A 22,883-nucleotide genomic window follows, 5' to 3' on the forward strand; every position below is an offset into this window, starting at 1 on the left:
GGAGGGAAGGAAGGGACAGGTGAAAGGAGATAGGGAAGGAAAGAAGGGAGAGATGGAAAGAGAAGGAAGCAGGGAAGGAGGAATAGAGGAAAAGAGAAGGGAAGGATGGAAGGAAAAGGGTGGGAGGGACAGGGGAAGGAATAAAGGAGGAAGGAGGGAAGGAAGGAATAGATGGTAAGAGAAGGAAGGAAGGAGGGAAGGGAAGAAGGAATAGACAGGGGAAGGGCAAAAGGAAGGATGCAAGGAAAGAAGGAAGGGACAGGGGAAGGAATAAAAGAGGAAGGAATAGGCAGGGGAAGGGAAGAAGGAAGAGAGGGGACAGTCAGGTGATAACTTGCTTTACGACCCTCCTGACTTATGACCCAGCCCTACGAGGGTCGTAAGTCAAGGACCAAGCCCCTCAGGAGTCGTTCCCCCACCCCCGGCGGGCTAAGCCAGGCCCAGCCGGCCCCACCTACCTCTCGCTCTCATCGGCGGCCTTCTCGGCTTCCTCCAACTTCTGCAGGGCCGTGGCAAGGCGCTCCTGAGCCCGGTCCAGCTCCTCCTCCACCAGCTGGATGCGGCGGTTCAAGGAGGCCACCTCCGCTTCGGCCTGGGGGGGGGGGAAGGGGGGGAGAAGGGGAAGAGAGATGGATCATACATCAACCCCCAAGCAGAGCCAATCCCCCCTGCCAAGGGCCTCCTTTTCCACAGCCCTAGGGCCACCTCTGGCCCTGGGGCCGGCCCTCTGGCCCCGGGGCCAGCCCTCTCCATCAGGCCTGCTTTTCCAGGGAGTCCTCGATTTACGTCCACCACTGAGCCCAACATTTCTGTTGATAAGCGAGACAGCTGTTAAATGAGTTTTGCCCCCACTTTCCTCGCCTCCTCCCTCCCTTCCTTCCATCCATCTCCGATTTCTCCTCCGTCCCTTCCACTCCCCCTTCCTTCCTTCCATTCATCTCCTCCTCCCCCCTTTCTCTTATCCTTCCTTCCTTCCCCTTTCTTTTCTTCCTCCCATTTTCTCTTCTTCTCCTCCCCTTCCCTCCCTCCCTCCATTCATCACCTCCTCCTCCTCCTTCTTTCTCTTATCCTTCCTTCTCTTCTTCCATTTTCCCTTCCTTCTCCTACCTTCCTTCCTTCCATCTCCTCCTCCCTCCCTTCTTTCTCTCTTATCCTTCCTTCCTTCTCTTCTTCCTCCCATTTTCCCTTCCTTCTCCTCCCCCTTCCTTCCTTCCATCTCCTCCCTCCCTTCTTTCTCTCTTATTCTTCCTTCCTTCCCCTTCCTTTTTTAGTTCCTCCCAATTTCCCTTCCTTCCTTCCCCTCCTCCCTCCCTTCTTTCTCTCTTATCCTTCCTTCCTTCCTTCCCCCTCCCCTCCTCCTCCCCCAGAGCTGCAGGCATCCTCCGGGGCCACCATCTGCCGCCAAGCTTAATCCCAGGCAATCTTTGCATGGTTTTAGCACCTGTCCCGTCCCTGGCGGGAGTGTCCCGGTCTTAGCCTCTGATCTGAGTCACCCTTGACCCCGGGGCAGATTCGAAGGAAGCTCCACCCTGGCCAGCTGGTGGACAGGAGAAGAGAGGCCGAGGGTCTCCCTCACAAGGCTGGCGCTGCTTCACAACCATACCCGCAGGCCAAGGGCTCAGCTGCCCCTTGAGAGCTAAACGCAGAGATTCCTTAGCTTTTAAAAGACAATTTTAAGAGGGGTGGATTTCCCAGAATCCCCAGGCCAGGTCTGGGAGTTGAAGCCCACCCCTCTTAAAGCATGCAAACTGGGGGATTCTGGGAGTGGAAACCCACTCCTCTTAAAGCATGCAAACTGGGGGATTCTGGGAGTCGAAGCCCACCCCTCTTAAAGCATGCAAACTGGGGGATTCTGGGAGTCGAAGCCCACCCCTCTTAAAGCAGGCTGACTGGGGGATTCTGGGAGTTGAAGCCCACCCCTCTTAAAGCATGCAAACTGGGGGATTCTGGGAGTGGAAGCCCACTCCTCTTAAAGCATGCAAACTGGGGGATTCTGGGAGTCGAAGCCCACCCCTCTTAAAGCAGGCTGACTGGGGGATTCTGGGAGTTGAAGCCCACCCCTCTTAAAGCATGCAAACTGGGGGATTCTGGGAGTTGAAGCCCACCCCTCTTAAAGCATGCAAACTGGGGGATTCTGGGAGTTGAAGCCCACCCCTCTTAAAGCAGGCTGACTGGGGGATTCTGGGAGTTGAAGCCCACCCCTCTTAAAGCAGGCTGACTGGGGGATTCTGGGAGTTGAAGCCCACCCCTCTTAAAGCATGCAAACTGGGGGATTCTGGGAGTCGAAGCCCACCCCTCTTAAAGCATGAAAACTGGGGGATTCTGGGAGTCGAAGCCCACCCCTCTTAAAGCAGGCTGACTGGGGGATTCTGGGAGTTGAAGTCCAGACAGGGCTAAGGATGGAGCAGTGCAGACCCATATTTGCAAGAGAGAGAGAGAGAGAGAGAGAAAGAGAAAGAGAGGGAGGGAGGGAGAGAGAGAGAGAGAGAGAGAGAGAGAAACGAGAGATGCTGGCATCCAGAGCCTACTCCCTCCTCCTCATGGGAATCCAGTAAGAAAACTCGGGAAACTCCGCTCCCCCCCCCCCCAGTCTGCAAAATTGCTTCATGCACCAGGCTTGGAAGAAGACCTCCCCCCCCCCAGCTCCACCCCACTGCCACCCTCCCCAAGCAGCCTCCTTAGCAGACAAAGGAAGCCAGCCACCATGACGGAGGGGGGCAGAGGAATGAGAGAGAGAGAGAGAGAGAGAGAGAGAGAGAGAGACGCCAGCCGGGAAGGCGTGGGAACAGGGACGGCTCTGCCCCCGGAGAGAGCCAGGTCCGCAGGGAGGGGCTCCTGGAGGAAGGGGCACCCCGAGTTTGAGGGATGGAGGGATAAAAAAACAGGCCAAGAACGCTTTGGGGATGTCTAGTTTAACGAAAAGAAGGACGGGGGGGGGGCAGGGAGATCAAGATTCCAATATTTGGGAGGAGGCCACAAAGGAGAAGCCCCAAAGGGGGGTGTCTACCCTGTTTCCCCCAAAAAATAAGCCCTACCCCCAAAATAAATCCTAATTAAGATTGCCAGCCAGGTGGATGCCCTAAGTACCGCATTTCTCCAAATATAAGGCCTAACCAGAATATAAGCCCTAATGCATCTTTTTGGAGTCCAAATTAATATAAGACCCAGTCTTATTTTCGGTGGGGAAACATGATATCTGTTCTCCAAAGCCCCTGAAAGGAAGGAAGGAAGAAGCGAGAGAGGGACACTAACGGAGGAGAGAAGCAACTTGGAAGGAAGGAGGAATTTCCTGACGGCGAGGGAGAATTGATGGATGGATCGAGGGAAGCTGATCTTCGGAGAACGGTCCGAAAAAATGATCTTTTCTGGGTCTTTTTTTTAGCCTTTTTCAAGGCATTTTCCAGGCTGGTTTAGGGGCATATTTTCAGGCCAAGAATGGCTGTTTAAACCTTGTTTAAACCGAGTTAATCGTCTTTTGGGCTTCTTCCGCGTGAATAGAGTGACACTTTTTGAGTAAAGTAAGAATTATATCTCACCGGGAGGGAGGGAATGAGGATTTTAAGGATGCTTAGGTGGGGCATGGCCCAAAAAAAGTTTGACAACCCCTGGAAGAGGGTCCTGAGCAGGGGGGTGGGGGTGGACTAGAAGACCTCCAACCTCCCTCTGGAATCTCTTATTCCACAGAGTCCCGCCAAGAAGCGATGCCGTCCTCAACGTGGAGTTAAAATGAGAAAAACCTCATTAACGCAAGTCTGCACGAGCCCAGGAGCTGCAGAAGGGCAGCTGGAGGTCTGTTTCCAGACACCCCCCCAAACGAACGTGCAAAAAAGGCAGTGTTGAAATCAAAGTGTTGCCACAGGAGAGCCAGCCAGATGTTTTTCAAAAGCCCAGGCACGTCTCTCTCCGATCGGGAGTGATCTGTAAGGCGACAGACAGGCTAAGAGGCAGGGTCTCCTTGGTTCGGGGATGTCTCGCCCCCCCCCCCCCACCCACAGGCAGATTTCGGCCACCAGCCAGTGTGGGAATCAGGTCACTTCAAACAACTTTGCCCAAACCCGCAAAAGCCAGGCTTCAGATAAAGGGGTCTCCAAACTAGGCCACTTCAAAAGCTTGTGGACTTCAACTCCCAGAATTCCCCAGTTTGCATGCTTTAAGAGGGACGGACTTCCACTCCCAGAATCCCCCAGCCAGCAGATTTTAATACATTTGGACTTCAACTCCCAGAATTCCCCAGTTTGCATGCTTTAAGAGGGACGGACTTCAACTCCCAGAATTCCCCCGTTTGCATGCTTTAAGAGGGACGGACTTCCACTCCCAGAATCCCCCAGCCAGCAGATTTTAATACATTTGGACTTCAACTCCCAGAATTCCCCAGTTTGCATGCTTTAAGAGGGACGGACTTCCACTCCCAGAATTCCCCCGTTTGCATGCTTTAAGAAGGATGGACTTCCACTCCCAGAATCCCCCAGCCAGCAAATTTTAATACATTTGGACTTCAACTCCCAGAATTCCCCAGTTTGCATGCTTTAAGAGGGACGGACTTCCACTCCCAGATTTCCCCAGTTTGCATGCTTTAAGAAGGATGGACTTCCACTCCCAGAATCCCCCAGCCAGCAAATTTTAATACATTTGGACTTCAACTCCCAGAATTCCCCAGTTTGCATGCTTTAAGAGGGATGGACTTCAACTCCCAGAATTCCCCCGTTTGCATGCTTTAAGAGGGATGGACTTCCACTCCCAGAATCCCCAGCCAGCAGATTTTAATACATTTGGACTTCAACTCCCAGAATTCCCCAGTTTGCATGCTTTAAGAGGGATGGACTTCAACTCCCAGAATTCCCCAGTTTGCATGCTTTAAGAGGGACGGACTTCAACTCCCAGAATCCCCCAGCCAGCAGATTTTAATACATTTGGACTTCAACTCCCAGAATTCCCCAGTTTGCATGCTTTAAGAGGGATGGACTTCAACTCCCAGAATTCCCCAGTTTGCATGCTTTAAGAGGGACGGACTTCAACTCCCAGAATCCCCCAGCCAGCAGATTTTAATACATTTGGACTTCGACTCCCAGAATTCCCCAGCCAGCATGCTGTTCAATATATTGGGACTACTACTCCCAGAATTTGAACCCAGAGCAAAAGGGACCCCTTACTCACCCATCGGGCAGCGTCCTGACAAGTGATTTCCCCCCCTCCCCAACAAATCAGAGCCCACATGCCCACTTAAGTAAAATTAAGCCCCTCCTGGGAACCAGGCTAGGCTTCCATCAAGTCCGAAAGGAGGATTTGGGGAGGGGGGAACCAGGCGGGGGGAGGGTGATGCTGGTGGAAAGAGATTGACCGATGGCTTCCAAGCCCAGACTCCCTGGCTCCCTTTTTTTTCAGTGGAAGACCAGCCTGGTTATAAATCTTCCTCCCCCCTCCCCACTCCCCAAAGGGCTGCTGACAACACACGCACACACATTTCTTCCCAAAGGCAACCAGAAAGGGCTTCCCATCCCCATCGTGATAAAAGGGGAGAGGGAGTTTAGGAGAGGCAGAGGAAGGAAGAGGAGGAGGAGAAGGAGGAGAAGGAAGAGGAGGAGGAAGAAGAAAAAAGAGGAAGAAGAAGAGGATTAGGAAGTGGAGGAAGAGGAGGGAGGAAGAAGAAGAGGGAGAAGCAAAAAGAGAAGAGGTGAAGGATGAAGGAGAAGATGATGAAGAGGAGGGAGAAGCAAAAAGAGAAGAGGTGGAGGATGAAGGAGGAGGAGAAGAGGAAGAAGAGGAAGAAAAAGGAGGGAGAGGAGGGAAAAGAAAAAAGAGAAGATGTAGAGGATGGAGGAGAAGAAAAAGAAGAGAAAGAAGAGGATGAAGGAGAAGAAAAGGAAGAAGAGGGGAAGAAAAAGAAGGAGGGAGAGGAGAAGAAAAAAGAGAAGAGGTGGAGGATGAAAGAGAAGAAGAGGAAGAAGAGGAAGAAAAAGGAGGAGGGAGAGGAGGGAGAAGAAAAAAGAGAAGAAGAGGTGGAGGATGAAGGAGAGGAAGGAGGAGAAGAGGAAGAAGAGGAGGGAAGGAGAAGAAAAAAGAGAAGGTGGAGGATGAAGGAGGAGAAGAAGAAGAGAAAGAAGAGGATGAAGGATAAGAAAAGGAAGAAGAGGAGGAAGAAAAAGGAGGGAGAGGAGGGAGATGAAAAAAGAGAAGAAGAGGTGGAGGATGAAGGATAAGAAGAAGAGGAAGGAGGGAGAGGAGGGAGAAGAAAAAAGAGAAGAAGAGGTGGAGGATGAAGGATAAGAAGAAGAGGAAGGAGGGAGAGGAGGGAGAAGAAAAAAGAGAAGAAGAGGTGGAGGATGAAGGAGAAGTGGAAGAATAGGAGAACAGAGAAGAAAAATCTTGGAAAGCTTTGGCACAGAAGCACCGCAAGGCATTTTTTGGCAAGGAGGGGGGGTGTCAAAGGACCCACAAAAGCCAGAACAGAAGGGCCTCTGTGCCAGAAAGGACAAAAGGAGAAGTCACAGAGCCTTTTTTTTGGGGGGGGGGGGATGGATGGAGAGAGAAAGAAAGAAAAAGAAGAGAGAGGATTTATTCATCCTTACAGGCAAATAATCCCCAGCCTCTCCTTGCCTGAATTTCCTTTCCTTCCAAGTAGCTTGTCTCCTTCATTAGTTCCCACCCATTGTTCCTTCTCCTGCCTTTCAGGGGCTTGGGGGAATGTTGACCCTCCCCTCTTCTTTGGGGCAGCCCCCCCAAATATTGGAAGGCTCCTATCATGTCCTCCCTGGTCCTCCTCTTCTCTAGATCCAAATCCTGCAATCGTTCTTCCTGTTTTAGTCTCCACTTTAATCCAAGTTGCTCTTTCTCTGCATTTCCCCCCCCCCCAAAAAAATCTCTTTTTTTTGGTAATATAGTCACCCCAAAACTGGCCCAGTATTCCAGCTGTGCTCTTAACCTTAGCCACTTTCAGCTGTCTAGACCGCAACTCCCCAGCCGTTCAACGCAAAAGGTCACTCATGAGGACTAGAAGCCTGCTCAAACCTCAACAGGACAGAATCCCCGGCAGTTTTACCTCTATGGACTCTCTCTTATCCGATAAAGTTCCCCCCCTAAAAGACCCCGGGGTCCCCAAATTCAGAAAGGGATCCTTTTTTGTCTTTCGGCTTCTTTAAGCCAAGTTTGATCAGCCAGATGAATTTCTATTCATTTCTAATTTCGCAGCATGAAATTCGCACATCTGCGCTAGTTGTTCCTGGCTCCAGGGGGCGCTGCTCACCTCCGTTTCCAAGCCAAAGAGCCAGCGCTGTCCTCAAGACATCTCCGTGGTCCTTTCCTTGCCGGAAGGACGCAAAAGCGCGAACTCTCGGGACACAGCGACCGTCGTGAATACGAGTCGGTCAGCAAGCGTCTGGATTCCGATCGCGTGACCACGGGGACGCTAAGTGTGAAAAGCGGCCCGAAGTCCCTTTTCTCAGTGACGTTGTAACTTTAGTCACTGAACGGATAACCATCATCAAGGAGTTTTAACCTGGTTAAAATATGTGTGTGTGTGTGTGTGTGTGTGTTTATTTGTGCTGATAAATAAATAAAGGTATATATATAGATATATATATAAAGATATATATAAATAAAGATATATATATATCCTTGTTAAGAAGCCTATATATATCTATATCTATCTATCTATCTATCTATCTATCTATCTAATCTATCTATCTATCTATCTATCTTATCTATCTATCTATCTTATCTATCTATCTATCTATCTAATCTATCTATCTATCTATCTATCTATCTATCTATCTATCTATCTATCTATCTATCAATCTATCTATCTATCTATCATATCTATCTAATCTATCTAATCTATCTATCTAATCTATCTAATCTATCTATCTATCTATCTATCTATCTATCTATCTATCTATCTAATCTATCTATCTATCTATCTATCTATCTATCTATCTATCTATCTATCTATCTATCTATCATATCTATCTATCTATCTATCTATCTATCTATCTATCTATCTATCTATCTATCTATCTATCTATCTATCTATCTAGGCTTCTTAACAAGGAAGAAGTCCCCATTTCCCACGTGGCTTTCCCACAGCCCCCATATCAGCCAAAACCTGAACTCAAGCCAAGTATTTATAATATTTGCCTATATCACCTCCGTATATATATATATATATGCCGATAAGGAAGAAGGCAAGGGTCAAACTCACGACGGCGGGCATAAATAATATGATTAAAAACTTGCAGAAAAGAAAGTCAAAGGTTGAAAAAGGTTGAATTGGCAGGCGTCCCACATCCACACCTAAGCAAGGAAACATTCTTGATTTTTCTCGGACGCTCTTCGGAGAACGATCCCAGGTAGTCCTCGACTTACGACCAGAATTCCCGTGGCCGAGCGAGGTCGTTAAGTGAGCCAATGCCCAATTTCAGAGGTTTTCTTTTATCCTTCTGCTGCTGGGGCGTTCACAGCAAATCGCCGCAGTCAAGCGAATCACACGGTCACTAAGCGAATCACATGGTCACTAAGTGAGTCTGGCTCCACACACACACACACACACCCCAATTGAGTTTGCTTGTCAGAAGCCCAGACAGGGAAGGTCACATATTTTGACCCCGGCAGGCTGCCAAGTGCTTCAATTGGCAGGGGATGGTGCAAACGGTCGTAAGTTCGAGGACCGGTCGCAAGTTGCCTTTTTTTCAGGGCCGTCGTTTTGAACAGCCTCTAAAACAATGGTCGTACGTCGAGGGCTGCCTAGAGATATCAATTACACCCAAAGCCCCCTTCTGCTCCAGCCAAGCCCCCCCCCTCCTATTTATTTATTTATTTATTTAAGAAAAGTTTTAAAAAAGTTTTTTTAAGTTTAGCATTTCTTTTCTCCTGGCGCATTGGGAAAGGAAACACATACACACTAAAAAAGACAAGATGTTTTGTCAGAGAACTATAAAGAAAATATATATTTAATTATCCACGTAATAACGGCAGCTAGAATTGTATTAGCGCAAAATTGGAAAATGGAAAAAAATTCCCACAGCGGGAGAGGTAATTAAAAAAAAATTTAGACTAGGCAGAAATGAACAGATTTAGTGTTGGCAATTAAAGAGAAGGAGGAAGTATTATAAGATATGGGGATGTGTTTTTTTTTTTTACCACTGGATAGAAAATGAACACAGACCCCCCAAAAAATAAAATAGAAAATTGAATCATTTGGAAAAGGACATAGAATTAAAGAGGAGGCATTGAATTCAAAGGCGATTGAAATGTAAAAGGTGAGATAAAATTGGATTTAAAATGATGCAACGGTTAAATACAAAGATTGTTCCCAGGTGACACGCTGCAAAGATTAATGATGTAAGAGTGGGGGGGGGGTGGGAAAACGAAAAGTTTAACCCCCCCCCAAAAAAAAATAGGAAGACAAGATGGGCCTTGAAACAAATTGGCTATTCTACAAGGGGGAAATAAGGAAAAAGAAACCCCTTCCCTAATTAAATAAATAAAAACGAAGAATTGGGATGCACCCCTAAATGTTTTGCAAAAAGTGAGTTTCCCCCCCTCCACACGGATGGGGAAAAAAAGGGAAAATAACACAACACAAATTACAGAGCCTTGTTTTCCATCCTTGTGGACAAAAGAGAGATTGAAGTCACACTCACACACTCAAACACACACACACACAGGCTGGCACTCCTCCTTCCCCTCTTAAAACCAGGCAGGAAACGGGGGGGGGGGGCGCGGTGGCATCTCCACCACCCACCCACCCACCCCTCTGGGCACGGCCTGGACGCCTGCCCCATTTCCTAAATAGGGAAAAAGTGTTTTTTTTGCCCTGACCCACTTCCCATCCGGAAAGCCAACGCCTTTCTGAATTTATTCCGATTTTTTTCCCCTCTCTCTTTTTTTTTTTAAAAAGATGCTTTTAACAGCAGGGAGGGGATCTCGGCCTCGGGCACACCCCTGCCCGGCTTTGCAGAGGGGAAGGAGGGGGGGTGGTTGGCACAGATTTTGCACAAACAAGCCAACGTCCTGCGTTCCTTCCCATGCTGAGATATCGTAAAAATCTCTATTTTTAAAAAGATTTCAGTTCCCTTCCCGGCAGGAAGGATGAAATATTCCCCTTTTCTGCTTCTTCTTTTTAATCCGATTCCAGGTTACTGACGGGAGTTTGAGATGGCTTAGTGATGGGGACACCTTCCTCCCTTTTAATCTCTCCATCTCGCCCTTCCGCAGCCCAGCCTCGCTGTCTACCTGATCCCTATGAATAAGCAAAGATTTCTACCCATGCCCCCTTCCTTCCTTCCTTCCTTCCTTCCTTCCTTCCTTCCTTCCTTCCTGCAAATTCCTCCCCCTGAATTCTAATCCTTTGGAAAGAGATCTTGCTTCCTTCCCTCTCCCTCTTCTTTCTCTTTCTCTCTTCTCTTTCTCTCTCTCTCCTTTTTCTTTTCCCTTCTCTCTCTTCTTTCTCCCTCTCTTCCTCCCTTCTCTCTTTCTTCCTTCTCTCTCTCTCCTCTTTCTATTTCCTCACTCTCTCCTTTTTCTTTTCCATTCTCTCTCCTCTTTCTTCCTCTCTTCCTCCCTTCTTTCTTCCTTCTGTCCCTCTCCCCTTTCTCTTTTCCCTTCTCTCTCTCTTTCTCTCCTCACTGTCTCCCTTTTCTCTTCCTCCTTTCTCTCTCTCCCTTCTCTTTCTCCATTCTTTCTCTCTCCTCTTTTTTCCTTTTTCTCTCTTCTCTTTCTCCCTCTCTTCCTCCCTTCTTTCTTCCTTCTCTCCCTCTCCCCTTTCTCTTTTTCCTTCTTTTTCTCTCTCCTCTCTTTCTCTCTCCTGTCTCCCTTCTCTCTTTCTTCCTTCTTTCCCTTCTCTCTCTCTCTCCCTTCTCTCTCTCTCTCTCTCTCTCTCCCTTCTCTCTCTCTCTCTCTCTCTTTCCTGGGATCTACCCAGAGATCTACCTTCCTCTGCTAGCCAGGCCCAGGATCCTGTAAAAATCAAATTATTTCTCTCTCTCTCTCTCTCTTTCCTGGGATCTACCCAGAGATCTACCTTCCTCTGCTAGCCAGGCCCTGGATCCTGTAAAAATCAAATTATTTGAAGCACAGCCGGATTTTCAGGTTTAAAAAGAAGGAATCTACAGTACTGAATCCCTGGCAGGTGAGGGATAGGAATGTTTGTAAGGAGGGAGGGGGGGGATAATGATTAAACTCAGGTTAAATATATTTTGGAGGCCTGAGGACAGACTGGGGCGGGGCAGACGGCTGTTTCACACCATAGGAACCAGGTGACAAAGATGGCTGTTTGATTGGTTTACTAAATTTATATTAAAATTGTGATTTCGAGCAGGATGGATCCCTCCGCGCGCAACTTCGGAAGGGGGGGAGGGTGTGAAGGGATCTCCCCAGCCCAAAACCCTTTCTCCTCCCAGCTACGCAACCAGTTGTACCACCACACGCGAGGGAAGGTTCAGTTATCCCAGCTGAGCCAACCATACTGAGTCATGTGTGGGTTGGGGAAGGTAGATGGAGCCTCCAGGTGCATCAGCAGTATACCAGATGCCAAGGAAGGAGACCAGGTGTAATTGAAGGCGGGCAGCTTACCTGGGGCTTTGGGGGGGGGGGGGGGAATGCAAAGCTGGGTTAAATTTTGACCCAGATTTAGATTCTGTTAATGGTAGAGATGGATGAAAGGGAGCCTCCAGGGACAGAAAGGATCTATCTCCAACAGAAAGTCTAAGGGGAAAAGCCCTATAGACAGGAAGGGCGGCACCTGGTCAGGTGAGTCTCTCACCACCTGTTCCACCCATGATCTCAGGAAGCTAGGCACTCCTCCTATGCTCAGAGGCAACCTTGCCTGGGAGAGCAACAGCATTTCAGTAGCAGAGGCTGGGAAGGGAAGCCACGAAAGGAACCGAAGCCATTAAGATTTAAGAGGGGGAAAAATCCCTCCCACTTCCACTGGGGATGGACTTCAACTCCCATAATCCCCCACCCCAGCCACGTCCTGTTCAAAACACCAGGCCAGCCGTGGGGGGATTCTGGGTAGCAACAAACACCCCTCCATCCACCCAGTTTCCCTTCTCACAGCCCCATCCCTATGCCTGCATTCGCAGAGGAGCCACAGGCAGGGGATGATGGGCTCTCTCCCCTTTTGGCAGGGCCAGCCGCAAAGCATTCTGGGAAACGTCCTCTCCACCAACAGGGAATTCTGGGTAACACCACCCACCCTCATAGCATTATGAGAAGCATCTTCTTCCCCCCCCCAAAAAAAAACCTTTTAAAGGCCACCCCCATCAGCATGCCCAGCCGCAAAGCATTCTGGAAGCCCCCCTTCATCCTTTTGAGGCTCTCCTCCACCACCACCATCACCAGGGGATTCAGGGTAAAAGACCCCCCCCCCACTTTCTCCCAGCATCACCCCATCAATTCAGTCCAGCCCCAAAGCCTCATAGGAAACCCCCTCCCTTCCTTTTCAAGGTCACCCCCCCCATCAGCTTGGCCAGCCCCAAAGCCTTCTAGAGCCAAGGTGGCGCAGTGGTTAAATGCAGCACTGCAGGCTACTGCTAGATCAGCAGGTCAGCGGTTCAAATCTCACCGGCTCAGGGTTTGACTCAGCCTTCCATCCTTCCGAGGTGGGTAAAATGAGGACCCAGATTGTTGGGGGCAATATGCTGACTCTCTGTAAACCGCTTAGAGAGGGCTGAAAGGCCTATGAAGCGGTATATAAGTCTACTGCTATTGCTATTGCTATTGCTTCTGGGAAGCCCCTTTCCCCCTCCCTAAAGCCCCTCCCACCAGCCCCAAAGACTTCTGGGAAGCCCCTTTCCCCCTCCCTAAAGCCCCTCCCACTAGCCCCAAAGACTTCTGGGTACCCCCCTTCCCCCCCCAAAGTGCCCCACAGCCCCAAAGCATTTTGGGAAGCCCCCCTCCCCCTCTATAGCCCCCCCACCAGCCCCATAGCTGGGAAGCCCTCTCCCCCCTCTAAAGCCCCTCCTCTCTCTAAAGCCCCCCACCACCAGCCCCACAGCATTCTGCGAAGCCCCCTCCCCCTCTAAATCCTCTTTCACTGCCTCTAAAGCCCCCCTTCACCAGCCCCCAAAGCCTTCTGGGAAGCCCCCTCCCCTCCCTAAAGTGCCCCCCAACCTCAAAGCATTCTGGGAAGCTCCCTCCCCCCTCTAGAGCCCCTCCTCTCTCTAAAGCCCACCACCACCAGCCCCACAGCATTCTGGGAAGCCCCCTCCCCTCCCTAAAGTGCCCCTCAGCCGCACAGTATTCTGGGAAGCCCCCTCCCCTCTTCTAAAGCCTCTTTCACGGCCTCTAAAGCCCCCTCCCCTCCCTAAAGTGTCCCTCAGCCCCAACGCCTTCTGGGAAGCCCCCTCCCCTCCCTAAAGTGCCCCCCAGCCTCAAAGCATTCTGGGAAGCCCCTCCTGTCTGTAAAGCCCACCACCACCAGCCCCACAGCCTTCTGGGAAGCCCCCTCCCCTCCCTAAAGTGCCCCCCAGCCTCAAAGCATTCTGGGAAGCTCCTCCTGTCTGTAAAGCCCACCACCACCAGCCCCACAGCCTTCTGGGAAGCCCCCTCCCCTCCCTAAAGTGCCCCCCAGCCTCAAAGCATTCTGGGAAGCCCCTCCTGTCTGTAAAGCCCACCACCACCAGCCCCACAGCCTTCTGGGAAGCCCCCTCCCCTCCCTAAAGTGCCCCCCAGCCTCAAAGCATTCTGGGAAGCCCCCTCCCCTCTTCTAAAGCCTCTTTGACTGCCTCTAAAGCCCCCCCCCTTTCACCAGCCCCAAAGCCTTCTGGGAAGCCCCCTCCCACCCTGGAGGTGCGGGGCATTCTGGGAAAAAAAGTCCCCAGGGGATTCTTATGTGGGGGGGGGGCAGCCAAGCCTCTCCCTCGCGCCCTCCATCCCCACCCCCCCCAAGGAGACCCCGCGCGGGGGATTATGGGTCTCCCCATTCCCCCCCCCTCCCACACACACACACCTGCTCTCGGGCGCGGCGCTCAGCCTCGGCCTCCCTCTGCAGCCGCTCGGCGCGCTCGTCGGCCTCGTCGGCGTGCTGCTGCAGCACCTGGATCTTGCGCTTCACCGCCTCGATGGTGGTCGCGCCCGCCATGGCCGCCCCGGCGCCGATGCTGCTGCCGCCGCCGCCGCCCCCGCCCCGCCCTCATATACCGGGGCCTTGGCCCCGCCCCGTGACGTCACGCGCGCCCGCCCCCACCCCGCCGCGGGACCCGGATGATGGGGCGGCCGCGGCGACGCCCTTGCCCGTCCACCCCCCGTGACGTCACGCGCCCTGGACGCTCGCGGCGTCGTTGCCACGGATACGCGTGCTAACCCCTCCCCCCACACACACACACACTCTCCAGCCTCTCCCCTAAGCATCCTGGGAGTTGTAGTCCAGGCGCCTTTTGGGGGGTGGGGAGGGTGTGGTCCTGTAGGAAAGGCTGGGGGAGTATGGGAGAGGGAGACTCCTTGGGGTCCCCCTGAAAAAAAGCCAGCCTGGCTCCCTTCCCCTTTGCGTTGGAAAGAGTGCCATTCCTGCCCTACCCACATGGAGTAACAGGGTTGGAAGGGGCCTTGGAGGTCATCTAGTCCAACCCCCTGCCAGCATCATTTAAGATGGGTGGACTTCAACTCCAGTAATCCCCGGAAACCCCCCAGCTGGCATAATTTAAAACGGCTGGACTTCAACTCCCAGAATCCCCCAGTTTGCATGCTTTAAGTTAAGTTCGACTCCCAGAATCCCTCAGTTTGCATGCTTCAAGATGGATGGACTTCAACTCCCAGAATCCCCCAGTTTACATGCTTTAAGTTAAGTTCGACTCCCAGAATCCCCCAGTTTGCATGCTTTAAAATGGATGGACTTTAACTCCCAGAATCCCCCAGTTTGCATGCTTTAAGTTAAGTTCAACTTCCAGAATCCCTTAATTTGCATGCTTCAAGATGGATGGACTTCAACTCCCAGAATCCCCCAGTTTGCATGCTTCAAAATGGATGGACTTCAACTCCCAGAATCCCTCAGTTTGCATGCTTTAAAATGGATGGACTTCAACTCCCAGAATCCCCCAGTTTGCATGCTTCAAAATGGATGGACTTCAACTCCCAGAATCCCTCAGTTTGCATGCTTCAAAATGGATGGACTTTAACTCCCAGAATCCCCCAGTTTGCATGCTTTAAGATGGATGGACTTTAACTCCCAGAATCCTTCAGTTTGCATGCTTTAAGATGGATGGACTTCAACTCCCAGAATCCCCCATTTTGCATGCTTTAAGTTAAATTCAACTTCCAGAATCCCTTAATTTGCATGCTTTAAAATGGATGGACTTCAACTCCCAGAATCCCCTGGTTTGCAAGCTTTAAGATGGATGGACCTCAACTCCCAGAATCCCCCAGGCGGCATAATTTAAGATGGGGTGGACTTCAACTCCCAGCTATGCTGGCTGGGGAATTCTGGGAGTTGAAGTCCACCGAACTGCTGAAGTCGAGAAACACCGCACTTCATACCCAAGCAACGGCACCATCTTTACCAGTTCTTTTCCTACAATGCCCCTCGCCCCTGATCCAGCCCCCCCTCCAATTGTTCTACCCCTTTGCCAACACAGCCGTGTAGCCTGAATTGACACGCACACCCTCTCTCGCTATGGGGGAGCATTGCTCCGATCAAACGCTGAATTCTTTCCAAGACAGTCAGCAAATGGAACTAGGGGGAGCGGAGGGAGAGAGAAAAATCAGAATTTAGTACGGGAGGTTTTGAAGCCTGCAAAACATGCAGATTAGACATATATGGGCATCTATGGAAAATGGAATTAACTTCTCCTACAGTATCTGGGGCCTTTTTCCGTGAGGTTGGGAAGCATTCCATTCTGGTGACATCTTCCCTTTTTTCCCTTTATTCTGCTGTAGGGAAACACACACATACAGGCAGACAGAACCACATAAATTCCTTCCCCCTTACAAGACCAGTGGAAGGTCTCAAAATCTATTTGCTACTGGTCTGGTTTACGTGGGCTGCGAGGTTTAAAAAAAAGCATCCAGGAGGTTTGCGGTCTATTAAAACTTAGCTCTAATAAAGTTGGTTTTTTTTAAAGAGTCAGGGATGTTTTCATGTCTACGTTGTTGTGCCCTGTGGAAACATTCGCTTCTGGGGTGACATCAGGGTTTGCAAAAGGAAAACCGCGGGTTTTTTTTTTTTTTTAAATCTCTCAATTAGAAATATGACCATCCTCTTGTTTGATGGATAGATGTGAGACTTTCCTGAATAAGGCTGGGATGAGCGTGAGTTCTATTGCTTGCTTGGGCAACGCCCTAAACTGCAAAAGTAGAATTTGAGAAAGATGCCCATAATAACCCATTGTAACACCTCACTCTGTAAATTAGAAAGAGAAACACAGAGAGACAGAGACACAGAGAAAGAAAGAGAGAGACAGAGAGAGACAGAGACAGAGAGACACACAGAGAGAGAATAGTAGATGAAAGAGCAGAGAGGTAGGGATAGATGATGAGAGGCAGACAGATAGAAGGAAGAGAGGGAGGGAGGAAAGGAAGGAAGGACAGACAGGAGGAAGGGAATTTGTGTGATAAAGAGGGAGGAAGGAAGGAAAGGACTGAGGAAAGAAAGAAAGAAGGAAGGAAGGAAGGAAAAGATTGAAGGAGGGAGGGAGGAAGGAAGGGAAAGGACTAAGGAGGGAAGGAAGGAAGGAAAGGATGGAGGAAGGGAGGAAGGAGGGAAAGGACTGAGGAAGGAAGGAAAAGATTGAGGAAGGAAGGAAAAGGATTAAGGAGGGAAGGAAGGAAGTAAAGGAAAGGATGGAGGAAGGAAGGAAAGGACTGAGGAAGGAAGGGAAGGAAGGAAAAGGGTTAAGGAGAGAAGGAAGGAAGGAAAGGAAAAGATGGAGGAAGGAAGGAAGGAAAGGACGGAGGGGAGGAAGGGAATTTGTGTGATAAAGAGGGAGGAAGGGAGGAAGGAAAGGACAGAGGAAGGAAGAAAGGAAGGGAATTTGTGTGATAAAGAGGAAGAAAGGTAGGGAGGGAGGGACGAGGGAAGGAAAAGACTGAGGAAGTGAAAGGACTAAGGAGGGAACGAAGGATGGAAGGAAAGGACTAAGGAAGGAAGGAAGGAAGAATGGATGGGTAAGAGAGAGAGAAAGGAGGGAGGAAAGGAGAACAAAGGGATAAACATAGACAGAGATATTACTTTTTTTAAACTACTGTATTTTCTCTTTATTCAGAATTTCTAATTTGACGGTCTGCACATTTGCTAAGACAGGTCAGCCGCAGGGGAGTTTCATGGAAAAATGACTTCCCTGTGTCTTCATTTTCTGGACCTGTCAGCCTCCGGCCGTCACTCTTCCTGACAGCCCTCCTTAGCTTTACACTTAGCGTCCAAGAAGCGCCAAATATTTCTCGCCTTCCCAGGCTGATCACTTGAGATGCTTCGCACCCTCTTCAGCGTCTCCTCCCTGCATGGCTGAGATGCCAAAGAAAAGATGCTAAGCCCTCGCTTTCCGCTTTCCTTGCCAGTTAGTCTTTCTCAACTTCTGGCAACTTCCAGATGGGGGGCCGGACTTCAACTCCCAGAATTCCCCAGCCGCAGGAATTCTGGGAGTTGAAGTCCACCCCTCCACATGCGGCCCAAGTTGGGAACCATTGGTCCGGAGTTAAAACCAATGGGCCGCTTTAAAGATTGGTGGACTTCAACTCCCAGAATTCCTGGGGCTGGGGAATTCTGGGAGTTGAAGTCCACCAGTCTTAAAATGGCCCCTGGCCTCCATCTATGCTCTTCCTTTATTTATTTACTTGTTTATTTATTGTTACTATTTATTTACCGCTATCCAGGAATGGACGTTGGAAGCTTCCGAATGAGACGTAAAGAAATATACAGGCATTCCCTGACCTACAGCCGCTCGCTTTGTGACCGTCGAAAGTGAAAACGGTGTTGAAAAGAGGGACTTGGGGCCATTATTCACACTTACGACCGCCGCAGTCACACGAGTCTCGGCAACTGATGGTCCCACAGCATCCGATTTCCCCTTTTGCGTCCTTTCGACAAAGCAAAGTCCATGGGGAAGCCGGATTCGCTTAACGACCATGTGACTCACTTAACAACTGCAGCGGTTCGCTTAACAACCGATCGGAACTCGCTTAACCGAACGTCTCGCCTAGCCACCGAAATGTTGACTTCCGTTGTGGCCGTAATGCCGAAGACGAGCTGTGTTTAACCATCCCCCAAATTCAACCGCAGGGTCTTTGCGCTCCCCCCACTCCCCAAATAGGAGAGGACGGTCAAATGGCGCCCCCTTCAGGGGGAATCTGGAAGCGGGAAGGAGTCTCCCCTCAGAGGCGATGACAGCCCATGGGCCCATCCAAATACTTAGGGGCGATAAATCCATAGACAACTGATCCCCTCTGAATGTCAGACAACAGCTGCATTCGGGTGCTGACAGCCCTTTGGGGCGTGGCTGCCCCTCCAGGACAAATCCGATGCTGGCTTTTGCCAAGAAAATGCCCGCTGAGTTTACAACAAGGAGCTTGTGCCACCACCACCCCCTGGACGGGGCACGGCGGCGTATCGTATCTTCTTCCCTGCTCATCGCTCGAAGTGACTTTCTCCGTCCCGCTTCTATTTATAGGCAGCGCATAAGCTCCGGCTGCCAAATCGAAGGAGGAGGGCACGGATTTATTTTTTTTTCAGAAGAGGCTGAGCAGCCCCTGGTGTGAAATGGTCTAGGCCGGTCTCTCGCTCGAGCAGGGGGTTGGACTAGATGACCGCACAAGGTCCCTTCCAACTATTCTATTTTATTCTATTCTATTCTCTATTTCATTCTATTCTAATCTTTTTTTCTATTCTATATTCTATATTCTATTCTTATATTCCATTCTATTCTTATACTCTATTCTATTCTTCTATTCTATTCCATTCTACATTCTATTCTATTTTATTCTATTCTATTCCATTTTTCTATTCTACATTTTATTCTATTCTACTATTCCATTCTATTCTATATTATATTATATTATATTATATTTTTCTATTCTATATTTCATTCTATTCTATTCTACTATTCTATTCCATTCCACATTCTATTCTATTTTATTCTATTTTTCTATTCTATATTTTATTCTATTCTACTATTCCATTCTATTCCATTCCATTCTGCATTCTATTCTATATTCTATTCTATATTCTATTCTATTCTATTTTTCTATTCTATATTTTATTCTATTCTATTCTACTATTCTATTCTATTCCATTCCACATTCTATTCTATTTTATTCTATTTTTCTATTCTATATTTTATTCTATTCTACTATTCCATGCTATTCCATTCCATTCTGCATTCTATTCTATATTCTATTCTATTCTTTTTTTCTATTCTATTCTATTCTTATTCTGTATTATATTATATTATATTTTTCTGTTCTATAGTCCATTCTATTTTTCTATTCTATCCCATCCTATCATATTCTATATTATTCTATTATTTTCTATATTCTATTCTATTCTATCCTATTTTCTGTTATTTTCTATATTCTTCTATTCTATTTTTTACATCCTATATCCTAGTTGGGTTTGCGGGTTTCAGGCTGGTCACACCCAACAGCAGCTTCCAGATATTAAGGACCCATTTTCCGAGTAGGAGAAGGAAGCTGGAGGGCCTGGCAGGCAGCTGGCGCCCGTCTACGGCCCGAGTGAGGAGCTGCGGGTGCCAGTCAGGTCACGCAGATGGCACCCTGGGCACAGCCCAGCAATTATTCTGGGCAGCCCTTCCTCAACCCCATGTAGGTTTTACCACAACATGTGTTTGGACAGATAAGGTTATTTTCAGGCATTGAGGGCAGCCGTTTCTTGACAGATACCGTAATTTCCTCTGTAGGTGTGTGTATATATATATGTCTGTGTGTGTGTGTGTGTGTGGTGTGTGTGTGTGTGTGTTTGTGTGTGTGTGTGTGTTTGTGTGTGTTTGTGTGTGTGTGTGTGTGTGTGAATTGTGTCAACCCCTCAAATGCCCAAATATGGGAAGGCGCATACTGCTTTCCTTTTCTGTCTTTCGACTCACCCTAGGAGCCATCCAGACAGAAAGCTATTTTTTAATATATTTTTATGTTGCCTTGTTACATTTGTGTTGCTTTGTGCTGATAAATAAATGCAATGTGTCTGTGTGTGTGTGTATGTTTGTGTGTGTGTGTGTGTGTGTGTGTGTGTGTGTATGTATGTATGTATATGTATGTATGTATGTATGTATGTAGTTTTCGCTCTGCACATATTGGAGAACACTGTTATTTTTATGCTGGGGACTTCACAATTCTTGAGGAACACAGTCGGTCCTCGAGTTACCACCACAATGGAGCCCGGAATCGATGTCGCTAAGTGAGACGCCAGTTCAGTGACTTCTGCCTCCCATTGTACGACGGGGCAGCCGGTCTGCCTTTACGACAGGTGGAGCGTCGCATCCTGGGATCAAGTAATCCCCCTTGCGTGACACCCCCCACCCCAGCCGGATTCCGACAAGACAAGTTGGGTGCGGGAGCCAGATTCGCTTAACGACTGATTCACTTAAGAACCGCAGCACCAAAAAACAAAAAAAGGAATGAATTTGGGTATATGGCCATTATGACGAGACGCTTCCCAGCTGCGTTTTTAGAGAGAGGGAAGTTGCACCCCTGTTTGGGCCGCGCTCTCTCCAGACTCGGCGGGGGCATTTGGGTATTGTAGTCCAGCCCAGTCTCCCCTCCCCCGTTTTGGGGTACATACGTCGGCTGCCTTCTTCTCGGCCACTTCCAGCTTCTCCTGGGCGTCTTTTAGGGCCTCAGAGTATTTGTCCAGTTCGTCTTCCGTCCCTTTCAGCTTCTTCTGCATGGCAACCAATTCATCCTCCAGCTGCAGGAAGAGGGGAGGAGAAGAGGAAGGGGGGAAAAGGGGGTTAGAGATGAGGGTTCCTCCCTCCCTCCCCTCCCTCCTGTCTTCCTTCCTTCCTTTCCTCCCTCACTCCTCCCTTCCTTCCTCTCTCCCATCCATCTTTTTTCTTTCCTTCCGTCCTCCCTCCCTCCCTCTCATATTTCTCCCTCCCTCCCTCTGTTATATTCTATTCCTCATTCTATTTTATTTTCTATTTCATTCTATTCTATTCCATCTCCAATTCTATTCTCCAATATTTATTCTATTCTATTTTGTTATATTCTATTCTTTATTCTATTCTATTTTATATTTTATTCCATTCTTCTATTTTATTCTGTTATATTCTATTCTATTATTCCCTACTGTTATATTCTATTCTTTATTTTGTTTTATTTTCTATTTCATTATATTTGTCTATTCTATTCTATTCCATCTCCAATTCTATTCTCCAATATCTTTTCTATTTTGTTATATTCTTTATTCTATTCTATATTTTTTCTATTATATTCTATACTACTATTCTCTACTGTTATATTCTATGCTTTATTCTATTTTATTTTCTATTTCATTCTATTCCTCTATTCTATTCCATCTCCAATTCTATTCTCCAATATTTATTCTATTTTGTTATATTCTATTCTTTATTCTATTCTATATTTTATTCTATTCTATTCTATTCTACTATTCTCTACTGTTATATTCTATTCCTCATTCTATTTTATTTTCTATTTCATTCTATTCCTCTATTCTATTCTATTCCATCTCCAATTCTATTCTCCAATGTTTATTCTATTCTATTCCATCTCCAATTCTCTTCTCCAATATTTATTCTATTCTATTCTGTTCTATTCTGTATTCTATTTTATATTTTATTCTATTCCTCTATTCTATTCTGTTATATTCTATTCTTTATTCTATTTTATTTTCGATTTCATTCTATTCCTCTATTCTATTCTTAATCTACTGTTATATTCTATTCTTTATTCTATTCTTTAACATTCTCTGCCACCCATCACTCCTATAAGGCGATTCTGGGCAGGCTACAGAAAAATAATCAAAACTTTAAGGCTATCCTCTTTAAAATGTCACAATAACCAGGACGGCATCGTTCTTAAGAGGGGAGCTTTGCACACAAAGCTCAGAGGCACTTCATCCTCATCCAATTCATGCCAGCTAATCGCCTTCCTCTGTGTGTGTGTGTGTTTGTGTCGTTGTGTAACCCGAGCTTTGCCTGCAAATAAAAAAAAAACGGGCAGGGAGGGGAGAGTCCTTCCCCCCCCCCTCCAGCCTATTGTCAGCTGCATGCTCACCCCAAAACCTCGCAGAGTATGAGCCTCCCCCCCCCATCCCTCCATCTCTTCCCTGCCAAGGCTTAGCTCAGTGAGGCTAAATAAGTCTTTGCAGAGTCTTCCTCTCTGCCCACGCCACATCTATGCCAACCCGAGCATTTGCCCCCTTGCACCCATCCCCAGTGAGAGGAAGGAGACCGAATCCCAGAATGCGCTGGCAACGGGCAACAGAACAGGTCTCTGAGCATACGCCGAGTGCCAGGTGGGTTCCCCGGCACATGAGAGCTGTGGCTGAATATGATTCAAAGGCTTCTTCTTGAGCCTGTGATTCCTAAACATGCAGCAGAGGAGAAAACTCCCCGCATTGCCTCTGAACATGTGCAGAAGGCGCCAAGTGGGGAGAAGGAGGAGGAATAACTCAACCGCAATTCTTAGGTTAAAGGGTTTACAAAACAATCAGACCAAAGAGTTCAGTAGCTCAGAAACTCTTTCTTTCTCTCTCTCTCTTTCTTTCTTTCACTCTTTTTCTTCCTTCCTTCCTTCCTCTCTCTCCTCTGTTCCTCCGTCCCCCTTCCTTCTTTCTTTTTCTTTATGTCTTTCTTTCTCTCACTCTCTCTCCTTTCCTTCCTTCCACACTCTCTCTATTCCTCCCTCTCATCCCTTACCTCCCGTCTTTCTTTTCTCTTTACTTTCTCTCCCCTTTCCTTCCTTCCTTCCCATTCTTCTTCCTTCCT

At 48.3% G+C, this 22,883-nt stretch overlaps 1 protein-coding gene across 11 annotated transcripts in view; it reads right to left on the reverse strand.

Annotated features, from left to right (window-relative positions):
• LOC116519874 (tropomyosin alpha-3 chain) overlaps positions 1-22,883 on the reverse strand; it is a 44,223-nt gene that overhangs the window by 17,971 nt on the left and 3,369 nt on the right. For 6 of the 11 annotated variants that reach the window (XM_032233968.1, XM_032233966.1, XM_032233967.1 and 3 more), the window contains exons 1-2: positions 13,946-14,125; positions 459-592 (exon numbers count right to left, since the gene is read on the reverse strand). In XM_032233968.1, coding sequence (XP_032089859.1) covers positions 459-592; positions 13,946-14,077 — 266 coding nt within the window. In that variant the 5' untranslated portion in view covers positions 14,078-14,125. Of the gene's footprint in view, positions 1-458; positions 593-13,945; positions 14,126-20,716; positions 20,843-22,883 lie in introns of those variants that run through there. The other 5 variants (XM_032233964.1, XM_032233962.1, XM_032233965.1 and 2 more) reach the window with 1 other exon arrangement.

The sequence above is a fragment of the Thamnophis elegans genome, chromosome 17 (assembly GCF_009769535.1).
Source record: "Thamnophis elegans isolate rThaEle1 chromosome 17, rThaEle1.pri, whole genome shotgun sequence".
Taxonomy (NCBI): domain Eukaryota; kingdom Metazoa; phylum Chordata; class Lepidosauria; order Squamata; family Colubridae; genus Thamnophis; species Thamnophis elegans.